Here is a 23,471-nt window from a genome sequence, read left to right as displayed (position 1 = left end):
ATTTTTAAAAATAATGTTGTGTACATTTCAATATTGTTGATGATATCTTATAATAATTTTAATATTTAAGTTGTTATCAAAAATGCTATAGTGTTTATTTCATTTTCTGTGATTAGACCTATACTTGTTCCAAAAATTTAGATTTTACGGTTAAACATGATGAATATATTTTTTGTAAAAGTAAAAAGTGAATTTAATAGATAGGCAAGTTATCTCAGAAGTTGGCTAAAATATTTTATTTACATGCAGATAATAATATCTACCTACAAATAATAATAATAACCTTTTTTTAAATTTATAAGTATGTATTTATCTATATAAATGTTTTGTTATCCGGACTCGACATTGCATCAGAGCGAGTTCTCCTGTTTATTTTTTTTGTACCGTCGGTATCGAAATATTTTTGTTGGCTATTTGAACTATAAGCATCATACACTTACCTGTTTTTATACGGTAATAAAATAAATCAAAGTTTTTGTAATATGTTTTCGGAATAATAAATAACCATGATTAAGGTGTTTTCCCTTAAAAGTGAAAGTGGTGTATATAATGATGAATACATGGTCCGTTGGTCCAAAGGTCGGTGGACACTAGACAGTATATTATAATTTAAAGGATCAAAGATACGTAATTTTCGTTTTAAGCCAGGACATTATTGATGTGTCGACCACCCTGTTCACAGATCTCGAGTTCGATAAAAATGTTGTTGTGAAAGTATCGTGCTGTGTGCAATAAGTAATAATATCATCCGTGTCATATGTTAATATGTACAAAATAAATCAATGTCACTACCTTGGGAGACGACATATTGGACAGTAAATTAAGTGTCTGAAACGGCTCAAGTTCTGATGGACTACCTACGAATATTAAATTTAATCACTATGATATGAATATACGATCAGAGAAACAGGAAGTACGACCTTATGTGCGATTATGTTAAAAATATTCAAATTTTCTATCTACTGGTTTTATTTATTTTATCGTCAGTCAAAAAATTTGCGAGTATCTATACATACATATGATTATATATTTTTAACAGTTTGCATGGGTAGGTACTCCACGGATATGTCTTATTTTTTTCGTCTTTAACTCTTTTGATAGTCTGCACTATTGTGCATACTTGTTTTTCTTAATTATTTTTAATCTGGAACCTATGTATGAACAAATGATCACGCAGACCTATTGACTTCGCAGATATCAGTGCGAAATGCTATAACTTATATGATCAAGCAAAACAAGCATATTATAAAATTTGCAGTTCACACAAATATTCTCAATGTACGGCCACCGCATTTTAGCCACCGCGTGTTGCAGTTGCGTATAATATATAATATATAATATAAAATATCTACACAATTAATTAACTTTGTGACATGTGATTTTTGTAAGGGTAAGTTTAAACGAATGCGGCGGCACGATATTACACCATGAAATATTGTGTCCAACACTCTGGTTATAACTGGTAATAACGCGAATGTGCCGTTACAACAAGGATGAGGTCTCTCGAAATTAAACAATAAATAAAAACGAAATTTTATTGTGATTTATGTGCCACCTTATATTATTATGTCCAACAATTTCTCGCACGGCAAAACTTTCTTAAGTGCACTGTGCAGGTAGGTATAGTCATTTATCGTAATACGTTTATTACGTTGTCAAAACAAGTCCAACAAAGTTATTACTCTCTTGACGAGGTATATAGTTGTGAAATACATCGAGTATTCGATGAAGTCTAAAATCCAAAACAACGCTGACCCATCATCCTCGTCGCCATCGTTGTATGTAGGTATAAGTCTGTAACACACGAAAATAAAATGATTATACACAGGTACATAGTATGTTGAAAGGAAGGTCCTTGGGCGAGAATGATTATTGTTTAGTAACATTTTCAATAATTATAATTTTTTTTTCGACATTATATTATTCTTATTACTTCACTTTTAAATTTTAATAAAGTTAATCTGGGAAACATAATATAAATGAAATGTTAATATAAAACATATAATATTATAGTAAGCCAAGTGAGTGTTTTTGAAATTATATGCGAAAAACAGTTATGAACAGGGTTTGGCTGACTGAAGTGTTAAAAATAAGTTTTTAAAATGTTGATTGCTCCAAAAAAAATGTGAGGATAAAGATTTTAAAAATGCACCGACGCATAATATTTGCAGAGCGTAGTATAAATCACCAATTATTTATTATTATAATGAATACAATTTGGTGTAAATATTGTAGAAAGTTTACAAATGTGAACTAGTATTGGAGAAAAAAAAATGCGGTAAATTCCAATTTGTGTTTAAATTATAATATGTTTATTAAAATATTGAATATAAAGATAGCTTGTAAAATTAAAATAAACTTATAAACGGATGACGGATCATCTTAGATCATAAACTACACAGGGATCTATGAGTTCCCATACATCTAAATTAAGTCATTTTTAAAGTGAGACCAATTAAAGATTGATTACATTTTTCATTTAACTTTTAGAATACCTGAAATGTGTATTAATTACATACTTATTCATAAGTGTTTAATTTATATAATATTAATAAAATATACTTATGTATAGGTTGTAATTTATTTTTTATGTATATTCATTATATGCATGTTTTGGAACTGTCTTTGAGTGAAATGGGTATAATTTCCGATAATTAACTAAATAGCAAAAATTAAAATTACTTATACCTAGGTATATATTTTATAGTTTCATGTGGTCAGGGGGAACGCAGGGGGCCAAAAATATCACCAAAAATAGTAAAAATAAATTTCTTGACCTACAATGATCTATGAACAGTTTACACTTTTAGATCCCCCATCCCCGCAAATTGTTTTCTGCGTTTTTCCCTGCGTATGGTTATAAACAACAATCATTACTATATTAGAAAAATATAGTTTAAAGATAAATAATATTTACTAGCTATCCATGTTAAATGGAATACTTAATCCAGGTACAACACAACTGCTAAATCTCTTTTACCTTGATTTTGTTGTGCACACATACGTACATAACATATGACGTATTCAAGCAAAAAATATTTACATACCAATTTATAAATTATAAATTTTTATACTGCAGTAGATGATGAAAACTAATATAGCAATATTGTAATTAACAAAATATAGAAATATAGGTACCTACTATTAATATAATGTTTATGATTTAAAGAAAAAAAAACATTCCTTGGCCTCCCTTATCAAAATTAATACTAAATTTTATTGCCTGTTAATGTGATTATGCATTCAAGTCTATGGCATTATAACAAGTACAACCTTTAAAATTATCAAGCTGACAATGATTTGAATAAATAAAAATCAATTTAAAATGATAATAATACGTATAATGTCTTAATTAAAATAATATTCGTACTTGAATGTTTAAAACTGTGATATTTGCATAAACTTTTTCTAAAAATGATTAATCATTTATTGTAACTTGTCAGGTGTCAATTCAATAAAAACCATATATTAGGTATATGTATACTTAATTGCCATACAAATATGTTTCCTTATTTTAATTACACTCTATAATTATTGTGTAATTATAAAAGATTGGTATACCTAATACTGGTATATCGTGTACCCACGTGTGATAAATCATAATAATTAAATTCAAATTATTGTAATGAGTATAGGTAACATAAAAGTTACATATACGATTTTATATAATGTTATAATTATACCTCTGTTAAAAAAAACAAAATGTATTAAATACTTGAATTTATTTATTGTAAAATTTAGCTGAAAGATGATAATCACAGTACAACTTATGCTGAAAAAATCGTAAATCTAACTTAGCTGTATTTATTAGATATCGAGATAACTCGTCATTGAGTAGGTCACTGTTTTAATGGTTGTGTTAAATTTAAATTCAATAAGAAATCAATGATATAATATGAAAACGATTCTAAGCGGAGACGTTGTGTCATCCTGTAGGTAGTTCTAAGGATATTTTATAATTATACTAAACTGGAAATATGTTTTTTATAATATAAAAACATTATACTATAATATGCAGTACCTAGATCAGGTAACTAATCTTTGCATCACATTTACAATATTATAATTATTAATATTATAGAATATTATGTTATGTATTAGTATTACTGATATTAATTTATAAGTCAACATTGATGACCAAGATTGTAGAACGGTTTTAGGTTCGCGGAACAATATAAAAAATTAGTCCAAATGCATACAGCTGTATTTTGAAAATGTGTAACGGTACCCGCTTAATGCGGATGACCGTTGCGTGATAAAAAATCAAATGTCATATCATGTGTACTGGTACAAGCGTGGACCGGTAAAAAAGGGCACGGGATGCTACAAAATTTAAAAGTCAAATAACAAACATTTTTTGGGAAAATTTAAAATATAGGTATAGATTATTTTATAAAATATTTATATATTTTATTTTGTGTCAAAAAAATATTGAATTAACGTTAAAAACATAAATAAGTACCAAGTTACAACAAACATTCAATCAAAATGTATTGTATAATATTAGTTAACTAATAATTGTAAGTTGGTAACGATCTGCTGCTCATTAGGTGTCTAGAGTCTTTAAATATATAATATTATATATTAGCCAAATATATTATTTTAGGGCAAGTGTTGCTGTAGCATCCCAGCAACTCCACGCCTGTGTATATAAAATAATTATGTTCGTAATCGCAAAAACTTTCAAGTATTATAGCCACCACGAGTTTCATTTCCGACCCACAAAACGACCCACACTGATCTACAGTACCCCATTATAGCAGTATTGGCTTATAAAGTTAATCACAGCTAGTAATAATACATATTATAATACATTATGAAATAATGTTATCATAAAATATGTGATTTGTTTTTTACAAAAATTAGCTAAAACTAATGTATTACTAAGAGAAAAATAAATTACTATAACGTCCCCAAAAGGATAAAATTGTCCACGGTGACATTTTAATACGTGGGACTTTTTCAATCCGTTTTTTTCTGTTTTTTTCCTTCGGGTCATTTTGTGGAAATTTTCTGAGCGGATCAAAAAGTCACAAAAAAAGATCAAACTGTCCCCGTTAATTGGTCCATTTTGTGACCACTCCATGAAATTTTTTCACTGATATATTTTATACCCGACGGGAATATCCATAGTAAATTGAATAAAAATTATTTTGTAGCTAAAAAAAGCTTCAACAATTTTATACAGAAACTTAAAATCTAAAAAAATACATTTTTTTATATATATTTTTATAGACAATTCAAATTTTGTTGAAAAATAACGCTTCAATTTAATTTGTTTAATCCAAAAAATATTATTTGGTTTTTTTTTTAAAATTAAAGTTAACCTGACATTTTCTTCTAAACTTGGAAAATAAATAACAATGACAAAAATGATGATTATAATATAACAATGTTTAACAATGTTTTGTATTTTAACTATAACAGTGTACTATAGACATTAGTAATACAATGATACTAGGTACTACGTTTTAATGTATTTACAATTAAGAATATAATATATAATTGCATTTATATTATTTGTAGAAGCTTATCTATTAACTTAACTTTTTGTTTAACTAGTTGATTCGATAGATTATTAAGATTATTGCAATAATAAGTCTGATAATATATATAGCAGAGTGTTACAAAAATATTAAAATGTAGGTGAAACATCACAATTAAATATTGTAATATAATATTCTATTGATATACATTACATGTATTATATTTGATAATCATTTTATTTTAAAAATGCTATCGGATTTCCACGTTTATACTCTATGATAAGAAATAGAAGAGTAGGTATTTATAATACACATGTACATGATTGTGAGCCCACGGACTTGTGTCAAATGGAACCCATGGAAGGTATTTAAAAATGGGTACTGGGTACACATTGTGATTATTAGTTGTAAAGTATTCTGTATTAGTAATACATAACTATAAAAACACATATGAGGAATTCTGCTAGTACTTTAAGTACTTATATTAATTGGCAAACTTAGAATCAATAGGTCAGATGACTTAATAATCAACTGAGTTCAATATACTAAAAAGGATCAAATTTAAACAAATTAATAATTAAATTACAGCTAACGTAACTCCCTATCACCATCACAGTCCACAAGCGTGCTTAAATTGGTATTGTCAAAATTGAAATCAAAAAAAAAATAAAAATAAAATGTTTTGAACATTTCAGTAACTGTTAATATAAAAAAAAAAAAAAATTAACATATTGTCGGATTGAGTTGGGTTAATTTTTCACGTCTATTGGATAGAATAATTGGCTGACGGGTGATACATTTGTGAGGGTGTTGCCATAAATAAATAAATTACTAATTATTAAACTAAAAGATACTATTTAAAAAAATAGAGAGAGTAGATAACTGGCTCTGCTTCACAGGAGTTGTCGAGTGTACCTTGTCATGATGTGTTAAATTTGAATTCAATTAAGATCATAAATAAATAAATAAATAAATATTAATACGAACAACAATAATTATACAAAATGATAACTGTATATCATTCTAAATACCTATAACTAAGTAGATATATTTTAGTTTTCACTACATATAGTTACGATTGTTGATTTTTATTTATCGACTGCCATAGATACTATTTACATAAATTGTATATGAGACTACTAGCCGAACCCGCATAATGTGTTGCCCATAAAATATTACAATTTTTAAAAAAATTTTAATTTCTTAACTTTTTTTGGGTGAAACTCAGCCGCCCTGGTAGGCATTCCGACTACGTCATATTGCGGACAATGTGTGCCAGCATATCAATTACGAAATGTGCAAACATTTGATTTGATGCATGCTTGCACCTGATCTGCCCGATTAATCAATGACAACCAAATAATAAATACTAATTTCTACTAATTATTTATCCTATAACCCAGAGATGGGCAACTGGCGGCCCGCGAACCATTTTTCACTGCCCCATACTAAATGTCAATTTAGTTTATAAAAATATAAAATTCAAAATTTTTCTGTATTTTAATTTATTATATATATAAAATTATTAAAATCGATATAATGTGTATCGTAAAACATAGATATAAATCCTTATCTAGTATTGAACTATTAAATGTAAATAATATTATATTATTTATAGGGGTATAGCAAGGTTTTTTTTTTGCTTTCTATGTTCTCTGGCCTGCTAGATTTTTGACATTCAAAATTGGCCCTCTAGTAGCATTGAATTGCCCATCCCAGATATAACCAATAGCATAACCATATAATGAACAAAAATGTCCACCGTAAATCTCCCCGGGTTGGACCTAGGAAGGTTAAAAACACTCAACGAGCTATTATCGTGCCTACCAAATAGACAAAAAACATTTAATTTAAATGGGTCAAGCCGTTTCAGAGAAGTTAAACACCAATACCACGACACGAGATTTTTATATAATATTAGATAATTTATTGTGCTGTATTAAAATACGTTTGGAAACCAGGAATTTACCACGCTCGCATCCTAACTTGTATTATTAATTAGAATATAATATTAATTATATAGCAATAAATTTAAATTATTTTACTATTAGTAATCAGTAGGTAGTAATACGTATACGGTAAGTCGAAATAATTTTAATGGAAAACATTGCATTTGAAAATTCCATCGTTTTTAGATAACATTTTATAATTTGCGTTAAAAGTTTGAAATGCCTTCGCATAATATTTATAAACTATGACAAAATAACTAATATTGTTTGATGAAAAAACGTTGTTTTATGAATATCCAATTTTATTTTGTTAAAATTGTACATTCATCACTCTTCTCAGAATCTAAAAATATACTACCTAAATATTTATATGTTTACCTCGCATTTTCGTATAAATTCACTACCTATGGTATTCGAAGTTAAAATTGCATATAAACCATCCGGGACGTATTTTTATAATTATTTTTTAATGGCACAAAAAAAACTTTTCAATTGCGGATTTAAGTAATTATTTTTATGATTTATATACAAACGGAAAAATTGTATAAATAATTTGTAATTATAATAAAAACAATCATCGTATATAGGTTACTTTAAATTGCGTTATAACCAAGTCATTATAATTTCTAGGAAAAAACACATTTTACATTTTTAACACTAGGTAACAAAAATTATTATTTACTGCCGATTGTTTTATGATTTTCTGTTACGTTTTTTTGAATTTAATGCGCTTTAAAATTTTAAAAAGTTACATAAATTGTCACATAGTTAAATTAATTAAAACTTTCTGAATCAAAACCTACATTTTACAATAAGCAAAATAAAAATAACTGCTTTATTGATACAATCAGAAACTGCAGTATTATATTTTCCTATCTAAAATGTCGTTATATGTAATTTTTCCAGTTTTACGTCAACTCTAAGCAGTAATATAAAATAAAATAAAAATAAATTATATTATTGTAAAATAATACATTCAATGCTCTTCTCATAAACTAATATAATACTATACTTGTATATTGAAAGTACTAAAGTTGTTCATCAGGAACACCATAGTACCTACACCTTATTCGTATACTCATGTTGTCTATTGTATGTTATACAGTTCTTACTCTTATACATTTCTTCTTCCACCACATTGTTCATGTATATTAAAATCATTTTTAGATGTAAATTAGCTTAACTGTAACTAAATTAATTTATTTGACACGTGTCTCGTTATATACCTATAATATAATATTTATCAAGCAATTCGCAAATGTATGCATTATATATGCAATAATATAATAAAATAAAAATAAAAATAATTTTATACACACATAGGTATAATAAAATATATATAATATTTTAATACGTATAATAAAATATATATAATATTTTAATACGTATGACGTAATAGGTAAGACGTGGGTGTAACAACCAGACATCTTCATTTTGATCAATTTTTCAGGACAAGCGAAAGAAAATTTGTTATCTCATTTACCACCAATGGCGGGAAAAAAATCATTTTGCAATAACTTTGGAACTAATCAATAGAATTTTCTGATTTATGTACCAAAATATAGATATTTCTTCCATGAATAATATTCTATGAAAAACCAATTTTCGATAAAAATGGAGATGTCTGGTTGTTGCACCCGCGTCTTCGTATGTATTAATAGGTATAATATAACTAATAACGTTGAATTAATAAAATCAAAAGTAATTCAGACTAAAACTGTTAATATCTAAGTGTCTAGCCTTGCTGAAAAGTAGATCTATTAAAATAAATTGCAAGGCATTTAAATGTGTGTGTGCAATCCATCAGGATCAAATATCCTAGCGGAGTCCATAATTTTACTCGCATATTTTATGCAATATAAAAGGAACTTGATCACTTTAATTATTCCGAATCAAATTGCGTTAATGATTACGCCATTTCTTGGACATAATGTTATAAAGGTAACGATGATGCAGATCTCGAAATTGGAAGCCTTAATCTGGCGAAGGATAGCTTTGAGACGGTGTACAAACGCAAAAAAAAACATTCTCCGATTTTATTTCTGTATTTTTGTTTACACCGTCTACCAAATTTTAAGCTAAAACCAGAGTCCTATTTTCAAACCATTTGTTTTAAGAATATGCAGCAGGCATAGTTATATAATATATTATTATATTATAAGTGGGTATACATTCAATTTTAACGTCATATAGGTAGGTACACGAGTGTATACAATTTTATTAATTTTGAATACTTACTCACTGGCTAGTGGCTAATAAATACAAATAAATAAAAGAAAAATTTGAAACAGTGAATTTGTGGAGTTTGAATATCTATAGTTGAAAATCAGAAAAATAAAAGTGAAAATGTCTTTTAAAATGTTAGTTGTTAAATGTCACGTTAACTTATTTTTCAATGTTATTTAATATAAGTAAAAAAATACATTCACGACACTAATTCGCATTAATATATTACCATAGGTTTTTATTTTTTTTTTATGTTATTGTAGTTTTAACTAATTATATTAGAATAAAAATTAAAGTATAATTTCCCTTACCACTTTTCCAGACTAAGGACTGACAAAAGCCAGCTCACAGACCACAGTTAAAATTTTTAAGTTAAACAAAATAAATACAATTTAAATTTTAACGTATACTATATTATTTATTGCTTATTTTATGCAGTCCATAATATGATGCATATGACATGTAATCAAACAAAATCTGTACTCTAAAAAATTACGTGCAATTTGGATCAGGTTTTATCACGTCATTCAGATTCTGCACAGATTCACGTTTGTCTGACATATTATATTACATTGGAAAGGAGCAAAAGGATTCTGTTTTTCAATATGTGGGGTAAACGCGAATTTAGTGAGCGACCGAAGTCGTAATATTGTACGAGACTTAAAGACTTAACCAGTAACCACACGGCGTGGCACGGTGGTTTGAACTTTGAGTATTATATTATTATCGTAAAACCGAGTGGTGTATATAACATATTTTATGGTAATCGTGTTTGAATTATTCGAAGAAATTCTAACGCTCGGTTACCCCACCTCACCAACCAGCCAGTAACCTGTCCTTTCGCTGTACTATGAAGTCTGTGTGGCTTTTGTTTGTTTTTCCGGTAAGCGGAAGCAATATTTTAAACAATATAATAATAATTTAACGGCAAAGCGTTAATGCGCTAATAAAATAATAAAAGTACCGTTTTGCATAGCGTCTCGTCTTTCGAATGGCCGGCGGAACAAAATATTAATACATAGAAGTACCTATAATATTTAACGACATCAATTAAAACGCCATTACCACAATAGTGGTTGCAGTGGTATGGTCGTGGCGTATCTCTCAAATTTAATGTAATATTATTTAATATGTCCCGGAGAAACAACGGATGTTAAGTAATATCATATTTTTTTAATCTAAAAAAACACCTAAGGGAACACGGCTCACTGCTTTTATTATTAAAGAGTATACTCGTCTATGGCTCTAAATGCGTTTCACATGTACAATTTCAGAATATTGGGCAATACATCCAAACAAAGTAACAATCTGTTAAAAAAAAAAAGTTAAATATTAATATTTCAATTAATTTTAAAATTTAAACTTTTTCATTACTTTTATTATAATTGCCTATATAAAGCCCCTTAAACATGCAGTTGTAACGTCTTATGGCTGGCCTATTCGTGAATGCCGGGCGCTATAGCTTACGGTACAAATTTTATCGCAAAGTGATTAAACCACGAGATAGCGTACTCAGTTTATATTCTATAAGTCTAATTAATATAATTGTATCACGTCGTATAATCTGCTCGTAGTCATTATCGCTCCATACGACGAAAGGCAATAGATTCACCACTATTTAGCGTAGGTACTCGGTACCTATATATTCTATAAATTTATTGGAGCCTATATAAACCTACATGTAGATATTATCACTCTATACAACCGTTTGGTCCGTCAGTACTCGGTAAAAAGCTAAAGTCCAGTGATTGTTTGTTTTAGAAAATAATTAATGCATTCTTCAATAATAAATAATATTATAACGATAAAAAATGTAAATTGTCAGAGCCGAATACACATATCCTGTCCCACATATTATCTTTATTAGAGCTTTCTATATCTCTCATATTATATTATGACACATTGGTAATTATGAAAAAATAAACACAATTTTGAATATAAATATAATACAATAAGTAGGTACCAAGTATATAGTACCTACTAGGTATCGATAAACAAATATAACATTTTTTTTTTAAATAATATTATTTATTTAAATTGATTAATATTTATATAAATGTACTTATATAAATATTCAAACAGTTCATAATAATTTAATGCAACACCACATTAAAATTTAAAACCAGCAATAGATATATCTTTATTTTTTAATATTAGTATATTTTAGATTTGGATACATTTTGATGTTGAACATCAATTCAACGGTCACATTTATTCAAGGCTGGGCATTAACGAGTTAAAAAGCTGAAGTCAAGTTAAAAAGTTAATTTAATTTAAACTTTTTAACTTAACTAGTTACTTTTGAATTTTCATTAACTTAACTGTTAACTTATTAATTTTATTTTTTAATTAACGTGAAATTAACGAATTTCGTTTTAAGAAGTAAGTTAAGTTAATTTATTTTGTTTTTTATTTTATTATATCATAATATATTTCACTATTTCAGACTATTTCGTTTTCATGTTAAAAAATATTTACCATGATTTGTTGAAAGTTAAAAATTTACATCATTCGAATTTAACTAGTATGGAAATACTGTATAAAGTATAAGTACACTTTAATCAATAATTTAGTTTTGAGTTGGAAAAAAAATAAGTACAGTAGCGTTGTGTAAACAAATTAATTAAAAAAGTGTGTATTAACTTTTAACTTAACTGAGTTAACCTATAGTTAATTTAACTTTTAACTTTTAACTTTTTGTTATTGGTGCATATTAACTTAAAATAACTGAGTTAAAAAAATCATTAACTTGCCTAGCCTTGCATTTATTTAATTTCTATAATCGCAGGTATTATTATGAATTTTTGGCGCTTAAGTGGGCTCCAGTCGGTCATGTTTTAAGGAAATTAATATAGGCAATTTAACATGATATCATTAAAATGACTTGTGTGTGCAAAGTTAATGAAAATTTATTTAGTATATTGTGTGAGTTTAATCTATAAAAATTTTCGGTCAATTTTTCCTAAAAATATTCTCAATTATAACAGTAGGTCCGCATATTACCGCCCGGTATATTGGTCGTTATTTATAATGGTCGGCAATTAACTTACGTACGCGGAGGTATTGACGGACATTTTAACTTATGATCAACTTTTTCAATTTGAAGAAAGTGACTTTTAGTCCAATAAGCTAGACAAAACTGGTCACTCATACTAATGATCACTTACATTGTACACATTTACATGACCCGATTCCAAACAAACAAAAAATTGCCTACTTTGAACTCCTTAGAAACGTTCGGTATGCAATAAACGATTGAATATCTGCTTTATAATTATGATCATTAACGTCAGGTTGGCTCTCAGTTTTAACTTTTTTTTCATCTTTGAATCTTTCTGCAAAGTTTTTACAATGTTATAATGTACAGCTGCATATTTCTTCATCATTTGTATTTTTACTATATAAATTATAAACCAAATTTCGTGATAATTTCATGTGAATCTCTCTCATTTTTACCTACTGTTAAAATTATGATTCTTGAGTTATGAACGTTTTCTAACTGGGAAATATTTTTAAGTGTACAATTGCGAAATTACAGTTAAGAATCTGTAAATACATAATATATGTCTACAGAGTATATTATACGCTTTAATAATATGATAATGATAGGATGACTTTCAGTTCAATAAAAAATATTTTCAATCATATCAATTTCGAAAAATGTACAATTACATGTTATATGAATTCGGTGTTTATAGAGTTCAATGAAAACTACACTTTCACTCACGGGCATAATATGTTGACTGACAACTGTCTGTTGAGGGAAAATGGGAGTTATTCGTACAACCAATACTCTTATTTTTATGCAGGAAAAAACTGTCAAAGATTTGAAACAAAGAAATAAAAAAACTTTATTCAATGTATGGAAATAAAAAAAAATTGTTTCACCCACCACCCTCTGAACACAAGTAAAATACGCTATTGCTTGAACCTACTTTTCGTTTTATTTTCTTCCGTATAACACAAAACGTTCACTACACTGTCCTTTTTGCCAACTTCTATTAGCCATTAAGTCTCATCGGTCCCGCAGCTACAATAGTAAGCCATATGTTGTTGTCTTGAACATTTATTTCACTGTTATAGGCTATAAGCATGGCTTGCATTTGGAAAAAATTCCGTTTTATGTTATTTACAAATTAAAATTAAAACGTTACACAATTTTTGCGTTGATGGTTATTTAGAATTAAAACGTTATACAAGCTTTTCATTTATCGTTGTTTAGAATAGTGTTAATATCTATTAAATGTATTAATAATAAGTAATGCGGGCAGTTAACTATGGCCCGGATACGGAACATGATATTATAATCAATTATAATGTTCATATGCATGAAACAAATATTTCTACGAAACCAATATAACTTTTAAATAAATGGATTGCTGTTTTTTTCGTTTAATGAAATTCTATAAATAACGTTTTGTGATATTTTTCGTTTAATTATATTCTATAAAAGAGGGACGGAAATCCAAAACGTACTATTGCCAAAATATTGATTTTTCAGCACAAGCGATTTTCTGTATCTTAACATTTCTAATAAAAACAAACCATTTGCAACCAGACAAATCAATTTGAAAAAGAGGTTTTTTTAAATGATTTAATACTTTATTATTTATATTTAAAACGATTCAAATATTATGTTAAATATTCTAGAGCTATATTTTTAATTTAATTAAAAAACTTAATTCAAATGTTTAAAACTAAATTTTAGTACGTTTTAGAATAACATTTATACTCCCCTATATATAAATAAAATACATACCAATAATTTACATAGGTACCATAAAAAAAGTACGTTTTGGAAATAGTTCGTTTTGATATAGTTAATGATTTTTTCCTATTCTTTTAACATTGACAATAGTACGTTTTAGCATAAAACTGGAAAATGTACGTTTTAATTTTCTAAATATCATATTTATGTATGGAAAAGGTTCGTTTTGCATTAACCAGTCATTTTGAAACGCAGATTTGACCAGGAAATAATACATTTTGGTCTATTCTGACGACACCAATCGATGTATCGATATTTTTTCCATAGGAATCGATACCTAACTCGATTTTGTCGATTTTGGCAATAGTATGTTTTGGATTTCCACCCTTCAAATTACATTTGGCATTATGTTTTGTTTAATGATAATTACTATATTTTGTTAATTGTTATATTTTATTTTCAGGTATTTAATAATTTTTGATTGTCGCTTTCTGTTCAATCGTTTTTTGTCAAATATAACGTTATTTTAACTTTTTCAAGCCCTGGATATGAGTTTTACGAACTCGAATAGCGATCTTATTGAATATATAGAACAACAACATATCACACGTGATTGACATATGATTAGTATAGTAACTAAACTTTCAAGTTTCGATCTTAATACTATAATATATAAACTGTAATACGAAATCCATAAAAAAAACTGTTCACTAAGTCTTGAATTTCCAGATTTCTAGAAAACTAAAATGAATAATTATGTGGGTACCTAATTATAATATTATATACACCTAGACTCCTTATAAATTCGGTTAAACAAGTATTAATCGATATTCAAAAGCCATAACCACGAAGCCGTCTTTCACATATTTTATGAAAGGAACAACAACTTTCCATGACCACACCCAAAGACATCTGTAAAACACGCGAGCCGTTCAAGTCAAAAAATCCGACATCATTAATTATAAGAGAGTCCGGTGTACTTTATATTATATTCAGATGTACCATAGCCGTTGCGACGCTACTAACACAGACACGACTTGAACACTTTTATAATTTTTACTTAATTTAAATAGAAATTAACTATTATTGTATTTACTGTTGAAATTGTCTTCAACTCTTTGGGGTTATAACCTAACCTAATCCTATATCATGTATAAGTAATTTATTCACACTGTAGTACAGCAGACGCTGAGTACACATTTTTATAATATCATAGCGTATATTATGTCTTGCGCAGTGTAGCCGGTATACAAAGTTAGTCGTTGATTTATATTACACCTCATAACACCATTGTACATGGTATAATTATACATCCGATCTTATTATTATATGCCTTTAACTTATGTATATCTGTGTGATTCAACACAACTGTTTATTAAAACAACCACTAACATCAGGATCCAAGGCTTGAAACCAATTTTGGGTCTGGTAACCGCTTCCCGGTTTGTAAGTTAAACATTTTTAGAAGTGGTTAACAATTACCGCTAACCACCAAGTTCAATTAAGGGGTAACGTATAGCAGTAACTTTTTTTTTTAAAAAACCGGTAAATTCAACAAAACCGGAAATATAAAAAAAAATGTATTTAATTTAAATGTATTTATCCATAGCTTCAAATGATAAAATATAGCTATATAGGTATTTATTTTTTAATTATTTATCTTGTCCTGAATTGGTTTATAAAGTGGATATTTGTTTTGTGTAAATTAAAATAAAACTAAAATTTTCCGAAAAAAACATAAATACTAAAAACCGTTCCTGAAGTGGTTACCGGTAATCTTGAAGAATGAAAACCGCTTCCAAACCGATAGCCACATTTTTAGAGATCATTTTGGTAACCGGTAATCAATGACCACTAATTCTAAAAACCCTTAAAACCGGTAACTACTTACGAAATTTTTTTTGGATCCGGTAACCGAATTTTTCATAAGCGGTTTCATGCCCTGCAGCAGAACCTTTGGGAGGCCTGTACGGTATATCATCACGACAATATTTCTTACAATTTAATTGGATTTGTCTGAATCATTTGGAAATTTCAATTTATTTATTTATGAGTTCAATCTAAAAAAAATATTCTACAATCCCTATATTTATATCGTTTCCTTTCCCCTCTTTAACTACGCGTATATATATAATCTGTCCATATCTCATTTATTAGTTTGTTACACATTGCCTATCAAGATATTAGCCACCACTAAACTTTCATATTTTTTTTTATTTCTATTAATCTGCAGTATTCTACACATCGTTATTATTTTGTTTTGACTTTATAAATTCTTATAATATTCATAATGTAGGTACCTTAATAATCCATCATAATGTTCCATTGTTCCTAGATACAGCCCATTATGTATTTAAAATAAAATATATGGGTTACCGCTCGTATTAAAATGTCAAGTCTTAATACCCGAAGCTGCAATTGTTATTAAACGAAATTAAATAAATAAGCAAAAACAACGTCATTAAATTTTTAAAAATTCACCATAATTCTAAATTCAAACAAACACAAGAAACATTTTTAAAAAAATTTTGAAGTTTAGAGCCATTATGGTAAAACTAAAATATATGGCTTAATATTAAAATACTAATCGTCAATAAATTATTAGATGCTAATAAAAAAATGTTTTAGATTTCTTTTTAATTTGAATTCACATCTAAATAATATAATTTAATTTAAAAAATAATTAAACTGCTGACATTTCAAGTGTGTGTTCAATCTAGATTTAAATTTTGTACAGTCAGATTTATTATATGGATTTTAAACATGACGTACACTGTAAATAAAAGATTAATAATTTTGTTCTCAAAACATTACAAAAATTACTGACTTTCCAGCTATTTTTCTTCCCACAAAAATGCAGTATTTACATATTATTGGAGAGTGAGAAAATATTAAGTTGTCATTACCATATTAATATGTTAATATGTCTAATCTAGTTAGGTATGTGATATATTATACAATTTATTCATGCCTTTTAATCGCTATACTGCTGCAGTATTTTACTAACTATACCAGATATATCAGACACCATTTTGAATTGATAATATTATAATAACATTTATGAATAATATTATAATCACGAATAATATTATTATAATGTTACAATAATATTTTTAGTCGAGCATTTGCTGTCTATATATTATATATATATATATATCTAGTAAGTATTCATATAGTATTTACTACAAGCATGAACCAATCGACCTTAAAAAATCACGGGTGTGATATAATATCACGTTATATAATATTATTTTAAAGAGCGTATAAATAATACTATAATAGTTAATGTAGGTCATCCTAGATGTTGTGTGTAAACACGATAGCTCGACGTTAAATACATGCGAAGGGACATCCGGCGTATGCCACGCGTGGAGTCAGACCATAGATAAGTATAATATAAGAGTCAGATTTACGCGGGCGTGTACAGTGACCATAATATATGAGTATAGAGTATAGACTTCAGAATATAGCGGGGACTGGGACTCTCTGCTTAGAGCCGGTAAAGATCAAAGGATATTGACAAACATTGTTGTCAACAATGATTTTGATTTATTTTTCCTGCGATTTTGTTGACAACACGCCTTGACTAAAAATCACGACAAAATATATTTTATTTATCCACATGTCATTACTAAAATGTGGACAGTATAATGTATTTCTTTAGTCTGGATGTACAAGTTTTTTGCATGTTTTTTTAGCAGATTTGTTGAAAATATTTACGACAAATTTGTTGACCTTGACAACCAATGTTGCTTAAGTCTGGACGTGATGCGTCAGGTGGATGTAAATCGTTGACTTTCGCCGACTACGGACAGACGTAGACTTGGGGAGTAACACGGTCACGCCTAGCTGTCCCTTTAAATTTAGTTGGAAGTTTTGGACTTGTTTCATTTTTATAATGTTATTAGGAACTTAGAATATTTTTCAATAAACATTTATTTTTAGCAATCTGTTTTTAATTAATTAAATTCGTTCCATTTTAACGACTTGTGCCGAATGGGAACACGTTATACATATTAATTTTCGATTAGTTTGTACGTCTTGGAAAATTGTATTTTCTAAACTCTTGTGAGTATTTTCTTATTTTATAGTTATAACCTAAACTATAACTTTTTATAAAATAATATTTTTAAAAAACAATATACTCGTACCTAAATCTGCTTTCCAAAATTCTGATATCTACCTACATTTTTTTTTATATATAGGTGGTTTATCCCTAGAATCGGTAATAACTTTTGGCCATAACTTTTGGTTTTAATCTTTTGGTAATAACTCGTTAGTGTTTTATTGTTTTAATGTATCAAACATTTTCATTGAAACGTCTCTCTTAACAATTTGTGGAAATTTATAAAAATTAATTTTGACGATAAGTTTTAAAGTATTTTTTCCAACTAGAAGTACCTTTATAGTTATACAGTACACACAGACACAAGTGTCTACTCCCTAGGTATATATTATTATAATAATAGTGATAACAATATTTTCATTATTACTATGATATAAGAAGCACGTCGATGGCAAAGAGCCAATATGTCGTAACTACGTTATAAACACCCTTTAAACCGTTCTCACGATATACTATGATGTAAATTACAATAAATTGATCTATTGTTAGATTATTATCTCAAAGTTTATTATATTTATATTATATTATGTTTAAAGGCAGGCATGTAATACTCGTTGATGTTTATATTATTTTTTATATTTATATTACCTAACGTAATTTTTCGAAAAAGGTTTTTTAACTTCGTTTTATGACAGTGTTTAACACTGACAAATTTAGCATTTACTCTGTTTTATATAGAGCTTTTAAGTACATACTATCTATAATATTGTATAGAAAACAAGGCTGGGTATAACGAGTTAATAATTTAAAAATTAAGTTACTAATCAACTCATTAGTTTTATGTTTATTAAATTTAATTTAATTTAACTAATCTGTCTCTACGTTAACTTAAATGTTAAACTTAGCTTAAATTTTAATTTTCCCAATTAAGTACATTTTTAAATTTAATAGCTGGAATAATTCAGAAATATATATTTATTTATTACCGTTTGTAGTTTAAAGTTCATAGAATGAAAAAAATAGATAAAAAAATAGGTTATGATTCAATGATTGTTGATATTGGTACTTATTCGCAACAACACGAATATTGATTATCAAGTTTTTACCGCTATTGTTTTTAGCGGTTTCAATTCATATTTTTATAAACATTAGAGAAATCGTATTATATAAATATATGTAGGTACATACCTATATTATAAATTTTAACAAGTTTATCGTTTTCATCGGTATATATGTATAATGTATATTATTATAATATTATTATTTATTCAGTATTTTCGTTCGCAATTCATTAGCTACTGCAGTATTATTCAGGTAGTAGAAAATAGTGTAGGTATTTACTTGTTATTTACTAAGACTGGTTGATATAAACCTCTACTTTTTTTGGGGGGATATTTTCCCTATTATGTATTAATTGCGCTATATGTACATTTTTATACTTTTTATACTTTTTATTAATATAAGAGTTATTTGTTCAGTAAATTTTAAACAATACATTAAGTTTATTTGTATACATATATTTTACACTAAAATTTAAATTTAAATGATTATCCCCGGTATAATATACATTGGCGCAACTAGGGGGGGTGCTTTGGGTCCTTAGCACCCCCTAGGTCAAAATTAGCACCCCCTAAAAAATCGTTTAAAAATTTGAAAAAAAAAGTTTATTAAATTACAATTATAACACAAGAGTAATTTTTGAAATATAACATTTTGTTATTTATAATTTTGAATTACCTATTGGATGTGTTGATTTTAATTTAGTAGAATTACGTATTACGTATGGTGTATTTGAGGCGTTTCTTATATTATTATTGCTAATAATAATATATTAATCGATATTGAATCGTCAATTGTATGTTTATTACGACTTACGGCCCGTAAGTTACGGGTGTTAATTAATCGATTTTAATCATGTTTTCAATCTTTAATTTTAAAAACAAAATTAAACAAAATACATCAACACAAAAAAATAATTTGGATGAGACTACCGAAACTCACAGTGATGAATAAAAAGCAAAGAAAATATGTAACCATGAACAGAACGATGGATATAATGATGATGATGAAAACATTCAACTAAAAAATAATGTTTAAAACATATAAATAAATATAATATATTATTATTAACAAAAAAATTAAAAATTAAATCAAAAAAATTAATTTTAAGTGACTTTTTGTTCTGGGTCCACATCAAGTACCTATGACTTTTTTTTTGTTTCTGTTTTTAAAAACAATTTGTACTGTCTTGTGTAGACCCAGAACTATAGTTTTTGTTTTGTCTTAGTGGTTAATAAAAGCAAACATATAGGCAAATAGTGATGTTAGGCAGATAGGTCCCATTGAGTCACAAAAAAAGGTGGAGCTTAAGCACCCCCTACTTCAAATGTCTAGTTGCGCCAATGATAATATATGAATATATTTCTATAAATGCCACAGTCTTAAAAATACATACATATTATAATATAATCATATTATATGCATCCACATTCATTAGATATATTAATATACTAAATTATTATCCTAGCAATCCACTTAATTTAAATATTTTTTTTATTAAAAGACATATTTTTAATCAATAATTATAAATAGGACCATAGCACAATATGTAGGTAAATAAGTAAATTTAATAGTTAATAACATGAAAGCAAAATAACTACACAATTCCACAAGAGAAACTTAGACATTTTTTTTTTTTCAATAACCAAATTTATTAAATGCAGTTAAGTTGAGTTAACGCCTAACGGTATTTATTAACTTAATTTATGTAATCAAAATGTCTATTAATTTATTTGAAAAAAATAAATAGTGAACTTAACTAGTTAACTGAGTTTAAATATTATTAACTTTCTCATACATGTTCATTAACTACAAAGAAAGTTCAACAAAAGTATTATAAATAGAATTAATGAAGTTTTTTAAAAACCACATATCAACCTTGATATTCATGATAGTATCATGATTCATCAATGGTTGAACTCATACCCGCATTGATACACGATGAGTTTTATAGAACGGATAATTTATATAACTAGCTGAATATAATTTTTTTAATACGGAGGTCGGGAGGTATTTAATTAAAATAGTAATTTATTATGTGTAATTATAACGAACATACGTAAAAATATGTCAAGTTGTACATATTATATTGCTGTTTCTAGAAATATAATATAATAGGTACCTACATTGTAAATGTAAGTGCAGAGTGTATGTGTATTATATAATTTTTCATCCTTAAAAATTGCATATCTATCAATAATTATTATTATTAACGTTTTTAACGATTGGTTTGTTTTGAATATATATAGGTACTTTGCGTATTGTTTTTTAGTCAATTATATCTGATTCAGATTTAATTTTTAAAATTAAAACTGCTATGTACTAATCCGATTTTTATAGTCACGACAAATATTATATTTTAAGTAGATGGTGTACTGTGTAGTAAACCGTCGGAGTCACTTTTTTATATTATAATAAATATCATAGTACACTACCTACTATGATATTATGTGAGCAGGTATCAATTAATAGTAACAACACCCACATCGATTCACGAAACTCTATTGAGTGAGATGTTAAGGGGCCTCGCTACTTCCGTCAGTTTTAGCTTAAATTTTTTGGCTGTATTTTAGTACTGACAAAATTAAAGATAGTTAACGTTGTCCAATTTTGATTTAAAAAAAAAATTGAACTCACCAGAAAATTGTCTATAGATCCTACGAACCACTTTGTAAAAACTAAATTTTATATTATTGTGAACTGTAATTAAAAACTTGAAAATATGAACTTTTTCGAATCCTAATTAAAATCAATATTAAAAACTGAAAATTGTCTACAGACATTTTTCTGCTGAATTCAGAATCAAAATCGGACAACGTTAACTAACTTTAATAATCAAAATTATCTTGTCAAAACAATTGTATGTTTTTGTAAAATTCGTGTAGTGAAATTTATAAGGTTATCAAGTTATTGACATTTGCATGCGCGTACGCCAGAGTATATCCGCATTTAATTTAACTCACACTAATAATCATTTACAACTAACACATAGACGCGGCAATGACAAGATTAGGAATTGCCTAAATGTTGCCCCTTAAATGATGACCGTAGCGAGGCCCCTTAATTATTAACGTACGAAATAATATATTATGTATTTATGTACTATAATCTTTCACCAATTCCAAGAATCGAGGCGGCCAAATAGTTAAGTTAATTAGAATTGCCAAATATTAAAAACAACACTTTTATTCCTGTTTTTAATCCATAGGATTAGCATAATATTATATCTTCGAATAGAAGCAAGGACGTCTTTTACAACAACACCTGTATCTGCACCTTTTGATCCACCTAGTCTTTACCGTGTATCCATAAGCTAGGGGAGATGTGTTCCGGGGGGAAGTGACCTCAGACGTTATAATACGAAAGTATACCAACAATTATAAAAATACCCTATAAAGATTGGGTCCAACTTTTTCATTTTTTGAAATTATGGGCAATTAAATTTTTTTATAACATTAAACCTATATCGCATTTTATTTATGTAGGTACTTTCAAAACTTTTCGACGTTTTGACGTAATTTTTTTTCATTTTAAAGCTATTTAATCGTCCTATCAACCAACATAAGCAATTAAACCAGAAACGTGCAAACTATTTTTATTAAATTAAAAAAGTAGAAAAAAGTTGGAAATAATTAGCATTTTTAAAATGATTTCGTGATTATTCCTGTTAATTATTTACAGCGGGATTTTTGTATTATTCTACTGAGTAATAACTAGAATACATTAAACGTTTGGTTTTCAACTAAAATTTACCGAAAAGTATAAAATTAAACGATTGACGATCAATTAACGACGGATACTCGATTCTATGAAAAGTAAGATTGTGCCGATTAACAGAAAGATATTAAAACCATAATTTCAAGGAATTCTAGCTATTATTCAGTAGAATTTAGTAGAATAATATAAAAAACAAAAAACCTGTTGTAAATAATAAATTATTTGGAATAATACACGAAATCCTTTTAAAAATGCTAATT

General features: G+C 27.3%; 1 protein-coding gene across 2 annotated transcripts in view; it reads right to left on the bottom strand.

Annotated features, from left to right (window-relative positions):
• Positions 1-1,358: 1,358 nt before the first annotated feature.
• The window catches only part of LOC100570270, a 33,783-nt gene continuing 11,670 nt past the window's right edge, over positions 1,359-23,471 (bottom strand). Inside the window, exon 3 of one of the 2 annotated variants that reach the window (XM_008187545.3) lies at positions 1,359-1,794. In XM_008187545.3, coding sequence (XP_008185767.1) covers positions 1,759-1,794 — 36 coding nt within the window. In that variant the 3' untranslated portion in view covers positions 1,359-1,758. The remainder of the gene's footprint in view (positions 1,795-23,471) is intronic. The other variant, XM_003246283.4, reaches the window with a different exon arrangement.

The sequence above is a fragment of the Acyrthosiphon pisum genome, chromosome X (genome assembly GCF_005508785.2).
Source record: "Acyrthosiphon pisum isolate AL4f chromosome X, pea_aphid_22Mar2018_4r6ur, whole genome shotgun sequence".
NCBI classification, from domain to species: domain Eukaryota; kingdom Metazoa; phylum Arthropoda; class Insecta; order Hemiptera; family Aphididae; genus Acyrthosiphon; species Acyrthosiphon pisum.
The sequence above is the reverse complement of the archived record's forward strand: the minus strand, read 5'-3'. Positions and strand labels throughout refer to the sequence as shown.